This window comes from Perca flavescens, chromosome 24 (assembly GCF_004354835.1).
Source record: "Perca flavescens isolate YP-PL-M2 chromosome 24, PFLA_1.0, whole genome shotgun sequence".
NCBI classification, from domain to species: Eukaryota; Metazoa; Chordata; class Actinopteri; order Perciformes; family Percidae; genus Perca; species Perca flavescens.
The window spans coordinates 18,763,118-18,772,571 of record NC_041354.1 but is presented as its reverse complement, the minus strand read 5'-3'; the positions used below and the strand labels follow the sequence as shown (position 1 = coordinate 18,772,571).

The window sequence follows — 9,454 nt, the reverse complement described above, 5'->3', positions numbered from 1 at the left end:
CTGGGCCTCCAAGTGAATTGATGGCATCTAGGGAGTGAGCCTGGGACGCTGGGATTCACCTCTGAGCCCTCTGGAGGTGTTGTGGGCATATCAGCGAAACACCTAAGAAGGAGGGCGCCCACTTGACAACCCAAAGGGTGCCATGACTCAACTAACCATCCCACGGAGTCTCATCGGTGCCTCATGTACGCATTCATTGAGGGATATCAACATCTAGTCCTACACAACAGATCTTAGTAATAAGAAAGCAGACAAACTGTACAACACCACTTTATTGAAAACGTGCACACACTTTAAATCCACTCACAAAAGAAACATTCGTCTAATCTTTAGATGTAAATATACCGGAAGTAAAACTGAGACACAACAAAACATGTTCAGACAGAGATCATGATCGTTGCAGCATCAGGCCTAAAGCAGAGGATTTATACACATTATTCTCAAGTATTTACAGCGTGCAACTGTTTTTAACATCATAACACAAGCCCCTGAGGCAACAGACGAAAACGTGTGAAAGGGCAACAAAATAGGCAACAAAAAACCTGATGAAAAGGCCGAAAAATTAGATGGAAAAATGCATCAAAAAGGTCGACCCAAAGGCATCAAAAAAGGTGTTAAAAAAGGTGAAAAAGGAAACTAATAATGCAACAAAAAAAGCCAACAAAAATGCTGAAAAAAGGGACAGAAATGCATCAAAATCATATTGAAGATTCTGACATATTTTCAAGATGTTTCTCAAATGATTTGCCCAAAATGTGTGTATGATCTGCCCCCAGAGACAGATAAACCAATCAGGCTTATCTTTCCACACATTGATATCTCATGGGACTTTTTACAGCGTAAAGCCGTCGAGGCATCAGTTCTGATTTTATGAAACTTTACGTGCGTGTTTCCTGGCTGATGCTCTGCTACAGCAAGCAACAAGAGTCAAAGCTGAGAAATAAAACTGATAAAATACACCACATCCAAAAAACGTTATTCTCTCAAAACAAGAAAGACTAAAAGTTGAAACCAAAGTGCAATGGCCCATTTATTGGGGGTGTAATAGGCCCCGCCGACTTTGACCAATCAGTACAAAATTGTAGGCGTGGCCTTCGGAGTACCCTCCAAGTTCTGTAAAAATCGCATGAGCCCTTCATGAGATATAAACTTTTCGCATTTGCAGCGCCCTCTAGTGGCCAATATTTGCCAAATTTGTTGCCGTACCTGCGTGTCATGGCAATCCAGAATCTCCATTTTAGTGTTAATTTAACATTTAATTTGATCGAGATAGACTAACGTTTGTGGTTTTGTAGCTAGCTAAAAGAATACATTAGCAATTTGTGTGTTTTTGAAAACAAAGCTTAATTATTTAAAAAAAGTTTGTTCAGGCCCATCTGGAGATACTATGTGCCAAGTTTGGTGCAGATCGGACGCTATAATAATAATAATAATATAAAAATATGGGATGGTGCCGCTTTAACAAAAACTTTAAGGAATCAAATTACAGACAATACATTTTGCAGCACACAAATAACGAAAAGCTGAAGCTTACACAGTATGTTACATATACAACATTTGATCTCTTACTTCCAAACAATGTCAAACCACACAATGTCAAATTGAACACTTATTTGAGTTGAAAGACAGACATTTTTTATGTAAAAATAGTGAAACTTGTATGATGTCATCTTGTTAAATGTAAATATTTTCTATTTTATTCTCTCCTCTGTGATAGTAAACTGAATATCTTCAAGTTGTGGACAAAACAAGACATTTGAAGTCGTCTTGGGCTTTGGGGAACATTTAAAATCACTTCCATACCGTATCCAAAGTTCTTTTCTTCAATATATTAAAGTAAATATTGAGAGGTATTTTTAACTTACTTTTCAAAAAGAAAACAAAGAAATATAGTTATTTCTACAGTTGGGGTAAAATTATGGAACAATGTCAATATAAATTAAAAAATGTGCAACTAATTTTTGTTTTTTAAGAAAATGGTTTGTAATGCTATTTTTGAGGGTTACAAATGAGAATAATTTTCTTGTTTCTTTACTTATATCTTGTTTTTTATTTCCTTTTCCTTTGAGGCAGTTCGATTTAATCGATTTAATGGATAAGATCACAGGAGAGGCATATATAAGCTTTTGCTTCAGCCTAATCCTTTCAGTCACTGCTTACTGTTTGATATGTATTTTTTTGATGACTGAATAAAACTCCTACTAAACACTGATCCACATTTTTCTGACATTTTAGAGAACAAACAACTAATCCATTCATCCAGAGAATAATCCACACATTAATCCACAGTGAAGATTATCAATAGTTTCAGGCCTAAATGAATTCATGTGAATGGTAGGAGTAATTGAAATCATCATAAAAAGCTCAGCTGTTGGCCGGGGTTGGTTTGAAATAAATGATGCACAACTAATGGTATTTATAGTTTTCAAGTGAGGATGAAGTTGTGTAAAAGGAAAGAGGAATCCTTCAGACTGAAGATGGCAGTTGACGGACAGTTGGATGAAGTTGAGTTTTGGAGAGAAGGCCACTAAGTTGTCAGATGCAGACGGAGTTTAGGACGTCCTGAGCAGTTCGCTGAAAACTGAAAAGAAAACAACAGTTAATGCAAAGACCGAGTTACAGAGCCAGTAAAACTAGAACCACACTGTTGTATATACATCCTACACACACATTCAGACCTGCTTCGGTTACTTTGTAACTTTGAAGACCAGTTCAGACCAAAAGATTTGTGACAAGGCGAAACCACTTTAGAACATTAAAGGAAAAGTTGCAGCGGTCTTGAAAAAAATCAACAAAAACACAGAAAAAAGGGACAATCACCAATCTTGCTCATATATGGTAGAAATGTGTATCTAAATCCAGCAAGGCTGTATATACGAATGTTGGTGTTGATGAATAAAAAAACACATGTGTGAGGGGCGTGGCCTTTCAAAGTTTGGGCCTTAAGTTATAGCGCCACCATCAGGTCGAATGGCATTATATTTTTTGGGAAGAATGAGCAAATCATCATCAGTTATTAGATTCAATGGTGACAATGTCCATGTCTCTAGCTCGTTCCAGCCCCCAGTAATTTAAGGCATAATTTAGCATAAAATGCTAAATAGGCCACGCCCACATGCACCAAACATGACACTTCAGATCCTGGTTACTACTCGACCCCAGACCATGTGTACTAATTTTGGTGAAACTATGTACTCCGGGTTTTGTGGTATTTACTTGTTGTATTTCTGGGGGCCCCTATGGGTTAAAATCATTGGTTAAGCCAATTCCTCAAGACGTGTTACAGATATGTTATAAGATATGTTACAAATTTTATGATGATTGGAAAAAACGTTACCAATTTCTGCTAAGCTCTGCCCCTTTGTGAAGTTCTTTGATTATATGCCGACATGTTTATATATGGTAGCAAGGTGTATCTCAGTTCAGCAAGGCCGTATACTAATTTCGGTGTTGATAGAATTAAAATTGACAATGTTTTATACAGTTTACCGTTTTTCACATTATGTAAATTAGCAAAAAAAATCCATCATGGCGAAACTGTATGGTCCAAGAGGTTTTCCTGTAGAGCACATATGTGTGAGAAATTTCAAGTCAATCAGACTCACGGTGTGAGGGGCGTGGCCTGTCAAATACCCTGAATATTTTTCTATGAATTTGGATAAACGTACCTTGGGGATCAGACTGCTGGCCTTTACCACTCTCTGGATCCGCACCTAAACACAGACAAACATGTTGTTATATGTTTTATATTAAATATCGGAAAAGTGACAAAACCTTTGAAAAAAGTGAAAGAGATGTCAAAAAGGGGACAAGCATGTTTAAAAAAAAAAAAAGAAAGTTGAATAAATTGACAAAAAATGCCAAAAAAGCATTTATATTTTAACGATAAATCGAGAAAACAATCTTGTCTGATAGCTAAATATAATTTACTATAATACATAAAATCAAGAGTTGTAATTGTTAAAAACAGAAATAAGAAAGCACAGCGACCTCCTTGTATCTTGAAGCAGAGCTTCTTCTTCTGGTAAGCAAAGTAACTGGACGCCGCTCCGAGCAGCGCCACTCCGATAGCGCTGGCGATGCCCGCAACCGTCCCGGCTCCAGCTTCTGCAACACAAAACACACACACACACACACACACACACACACACACACACACACACACACACACACACACACACACACACACAGTTACAGAAAACACATTTCACATTTCACTCTCTTTTGTCTTATGTCGGCAGAAATGTTGACAAAAGCCACACACCGTCACCGACTTCCTGTTTTCATTCCTGACACATGAATAGTAAAAAGGATTTTTTTTAAAGAAGCAGAACAATGCTGCAGATGTTTGTGTGACAGTTCCTGAAATAACCTCAGTTCTCCACAAGGTGGCAGTCAATAACTTCTGATGACGAACAGAACCGCAGACAAGAAACTCCCAGAAACTCCATTTACAGCAGCTACATATCAACTATTACTTAAGATACTAATAACAGAAAGCCTAAACATATTGATCATTTGGGAAAAACATGATAGCTGTATTTGTATTTATTTCGAGCATGTAAATGCAACATAAAAAAAAGACAACAGCAGTTTGTAAAAAACATATCCAACAGAATAGAAAAAAAAGGTTTAAAATGATATTAGTATGGTCACGAAATCTGACATTAAGCACTATTCTTATGACTTTTTCTGAAGTATAAATATTGGCTGCGGTGTACTTTTGTATGTGTTTTCTCAAATATCTTCACAGTAATTTAAATATGGCAATATTAATGAACAGTATAGAATGCAGAGTGATTTATGATCCAGTGCATGTTTTGCTTTAGCCAGAACTGACAGAAATATGATTTCACATACTCTTTCAATAATAGTTCCATTAATCTGTACCTGTATTTGAGTGTTAAGTTTATATTTTCCAAATAACATGTTTTGCTCAGATTTAATGATAATTAGTTTTTGTCAAACCATTTTTATTTTTTATACCTTCTAAACTAAGTCCAAAAGTTCCTGTAAATTTTCCCCACAACCAAAAATGTTTGTGTCATCTGCAAATAAGACACATTTAAATGCTTCAAACACTCTACATATATCATGAATGTACATTAACAATGAATTAGGCCCCAACATTGACCCCTGGGGGACACCACAAGAAATGTCTAAAACATTCAGATTTATATTCTCCAATCTTCACAAACTGTTGCCTGTTTTTCACACTGTTTTAATTACCCAATTCAACACTTTTCCGCTGATCCCATACCGTTCAGGTGTGATTAATATGTCATGACTCATTGTATCAAATGCTTTGTTTTAGACCAATGAATACCTCGACTTAATTTGTGATTTTTTCTATTAATTCGGTTAATGCCATATATGTTGACCGGTTTCTTCTGAATCCATATTGACTATGAGTAATTGGTGTTTGTCTATGATTTATTCTAAGAAGAAACAAGCCTGTAACATGTGAAGTGGTGTTTGTCTGCAGTTTTGTATGAGGGTATAAATTTTGCTGTTTTCATTTTGTTTTGTTTAGTTTATTTAGCAGGACAATGTGCAGTTACATTAAAAAGATGGCTGCACCAGATTTAGCATTATGCTACTTTCCATCTGTAGTCCTCCACAATTATAATGACATAACAGAGTTGAGTTCATGACAAAAACAATAAAAATAACATGTTTATACAACAAGACAGTTAAGACAATATAAATAGACTATTTACACCAAAGGTGCAATACACAAAAATACACAACAATGGAATAAAAAGCGTTAGTGAGAGCAGTTCTGATGTTTTAAAAGGAAGTATTTAACTGCCCGCAAGAAGCTTTTAAAATTTGAGATATTCTTTAAATTGTTAGGAAGCCCATTCCATTCTTTGACTGCTTTATAGGAAAAGGCTGATTGAGAAAAAACAGATTTCCTTTTGGGAACATTGCAATCACCCCTGGATACAGACCTCAAGGCTCTGTTTGTAAATTTAGAGCGTAGCTGTACATATGTTTTTAAAGGTGGTGGAGCGGCTCAACTGAAGAGCCAGGCCAGCCGGTCAATTGTTTGGGAATTGACCGGTTTGGAACATCCGTTTGTTTTCTCAACTGCGTCTCTTTTATAGCTTTTTTCAGAGACTGAAGTTAAGATGTGGTGAAAAATAGAAACAGAACACAACAACGGAAGAAAACTTGATTCAAAGTGCAAACTGGGGCAGGGTGGGGCACAGACACACACACAAAGTATCTATTGTTTTAGTCATAGCATAGGCAAAACCTAACCCACACTTCATCGTACACACACACACACACACACACACACACACACACACACACACACACACACACACACACACACACACACACACACACACACACACACACACACACACACACACACACACACACACACACACACACGCCTGGCTCTTCAGTTGAGCTGTAAAACCCCAATGAGTCATGACTCATCAATTCCACGTTTTATTCATTGTGCATCATACATCTCATGACTTTACATTTCCACAAAGACACAAGGCTAAACTAGGAAAAGCTTCCACCAAAAATAAAAAAATACTCTGCCTGTTTCCCAAAAGAGCACACAGAGAACTACTCGTTTCTAAAAAGTGCTGAAGGGGAAAACCGTTGCTATGTGAAGAATGCAAACTGCTCCAGGTGTTCGGACTGACAGTGAGTGTACTCTAAGGTGTGTTTTCACATTAACAAACCAAGACATAATCCTATTTTTTCTGCAAATAAAGAAAGTTTTATTCAACTAGATCTTCAAGTCCAGATCATGTGAACATCTAAAAAACTCCAAGTGATCTTTAACTGAGCAAATGGTTATTATTATCCAGTAACAGAGTCACATCTATTCACTACATCATCAAACACTTCATTTCCTGTCAAATGAGCTTATTTAGTGCCAAATAAAATTACCTACACGAATCAAAAACGTCGAGAAAAGCAACAAAAATGTTAGAAAAAACAACAACTTAGAAAAGCGGCAAAAACATTGAAGAGAGAACAACTTTGAAAAAAGCTACCAAAATGTCGAAAAAAGCAACTTAAACATCGACAAAAGCATAAAAAACTTTGAAAAATGTGCGAAAAACTGTCTCTTTAAAGAAAGGTAACATGAGTTCACACTCCATACTGCTGAGTCATGGCACTGCTGGGTGGAGATTAAAAGAGCAATGAATTACACACACCCAGATCAGTTCAGGGTGTCGAGTAAGTCTGGCATAGTGAGGTTAAGATGCCCGGCGTCAAACATTTAAAGTGTCAGAGCACTGCTTCAATCCATTTTACACAAAGTGTCCATAAGAGAGAGCAAACCAGGGGTCAAAGGGCAGAGGGAGTGTACGTTAAAGTGTAAAAGAATGTCCCAAAAATATTGAAAACGCAGGAAAAATTGTTGAAATGGCGAAAAAAAAAGGGTAACGTTATCCATCATTAGTAACTGTCTCCAGCATCATTTAGACATCTACCACACTGACTGAGAATATTCACGTACCTTATGAGCCGCAAATCTCTGTGCAAAAGTCTTGATTAACCCGCAACACATTAGCTTTTAAGCATTTTAGCTTTTCAGCATTTCAGCATTACAGGACATGGCAAGGGAACAAATATAAGGGGTTTTGGATGTATTATTGGTGCAACCAACTACTCAGCAACTTTTTGGCTTTTTGTTATTTTAAATCGGTTCGTTTAAAGTAAAAGTTTGGCGCTATGTTAAACTTTCACTGGGGAGCGGGGGATTGTTTCCCCCCAGAAAGGGGCGTAGTAGTATTGCTTTGATATTTCTTGCCAGTCTGATGTACACATTTTACACAAAGTTTCCATAAAACAGAGCATACCAGGGGTCAAAGGGCACAGGAAGTGTACTCAGCCAAAATGTTAGCTACACAGTTTCAAAATAACTCCCAGAAACCATAAGAACAATTTTAAAATCTTCCAGAAACTGATTCCTCTTGGATTCCTTTTCAAACATACTTTATATATTTTTTCCCCAAAACCGAGTCCAAGGAAGTGTACCGAGGGGAGCACACAGAGTCCAACATTTTCAAAGTTTCAAAATAAAAAAACTTTTTGAAACTGCAAGAAAGATAAAAAAGCATTTGTGTAATCAGAATTTAGCTTTACTTTGATTCCTCACTGATTCCTTTTCAAACACACTAAATATTTTTTCCCCCAAAACCACCCGAGTCCATCAGACGTTGAGCCAAACGTGTAACCCTCAGAGCTGAGAGCCAATCAGAGGTCAGAAACAGTTCACGGTAGAGCCCGCAGCAGATCCGCGGCCCTCTCTATCAGCGGGTTTAACATTTGCATTAGGTTGGACAGCCACACATAGAATTCCTCGGGTATGTTAGCGTTTAGCATCTTCAGGATTTGGCCCCACAGAAGGTCTGGATCTGCAACGACACACAATCGTAGCAGCGATTTAGCCCAAAGTAAACCAGACCGGGGGTACCAACATGAAGAATATAAAACTAAGTTAGGCAGGGTATCACCAAGGAGTTCCCTAATCGAATCCAATCCACAACAGTATTGTTAGCCTATTGTGAAATCTCTAGAATGGCTCTGTGGTAGGAGGATGTGAAAATTACAGCGGCGTTAGGTCTTCATGACGGTTACGTTTAGCCAACAAAACGATTAGTTAGGATCAGAAAACGTTAGGAACTAAACTAACAAAGAACCAACGAGGGAGTAAGACACTCCCTCCAGAAATTAGATATGTCTCGATTGCAACGATTCACGCAAATTCAATCAATCTCCGTGAATTCAGTGCGACCTCGCAATCTTGTCCAATCACCGGAGCTTCGTTAAGGTATGACATCAAAAAGTTTGTTCAGTGCACTCTTTACTTCTCCATCCATGGTGTTTCAGGATTTTATTCATCCATAGCAGATCACTCAAACAAAGATCGTTTTCAACATTCAACATCGTTGGAGAATCCGGTATTTTAAGCCAGAACCAAGCCAAGTAATCCCCAAAGAAAAGACCAGTTTCCAGGAAACAAAACCAAACGTACCGCGAAGCTTTCAGAGCCCCGAGCAGAGCGACAAGTCAAACCAACACAGTCAGTGTTGGACCAGCAAAGAAAACAGAAGCCGTCAACACCACTTCCTCTGAGATGGGAAACAATCCCCAACAACAAGTCAAGAGCAGATCAACTCAGCAGGAAGTCATAATGATTTCCACACTGAGCCAAAGACAGGAAGTAGAATCAGAGATGGATTTACCTTGAGGCTGATCGCCAGCACCACCTGTCAGGACACACAGAGTCAATATAAGGGTCAGACATTTCTTTGAATTATAAAAGATAATACAAGATTTATACTGAACACACTACAGTTGAGATGTATTATAGACACATAAAAACTAGTGATGGCCAAATGAAGCTTCGTGAACCAGCGTCTTCATTTTCGGAGCCCACTAGATGGCGCTCTTGGTTTTAAGAGAAAGG

At 37.8% G+C, this 9,454-nt stretch overlaps 1 protein-coding gene across 6 annotated transcripts in view; it reads right to left on the bottom strand.

Moving 5' to 3' along the window:
- Nucleotides 1-254: 254 nt before the first annotated feature.
- The window catches only part of cd99 (CD99 molecule), a 27,179-nt gene continuing 17,979 nt past the window's right edge, over nucleotides 255-9,454 (bottom strand). For 5 of the 6 annotated variants that reach the window (XM_028572286.1, XM_028572285.1, XM_028572283.1 and 2 more), the window contains 4 exons: nucleotides 9,231-9,254; nucleotides 3,991-4,107; nucleotides 3,669-3,713; nucleotides 255-2,581 (listed from right to left, as the gene is read on the bottom strand). In XM_028572286.1, the coding sequence (XP_028428087.1) occupies nucleotides 2,553-2,581; nucleotides 3,669-3,713; nucleotides 3,991-4,107; nucleotides 9,231-9,254 (215 nt within the window). In that variant the 3' untranslated portion in view covers nucleotides 255-2,552. Of the gene's footprint in view, nucleotides 2,582-3,668; nucleotides 3,714-3,990; nucleotides 4,108-7,030; nucleotides 8,400-9,230; nucleotides 9,255-9,454 lie in introns of those variants that run through there. The other variant, XM_028572288.1, reaches the window with a different exon arrangement.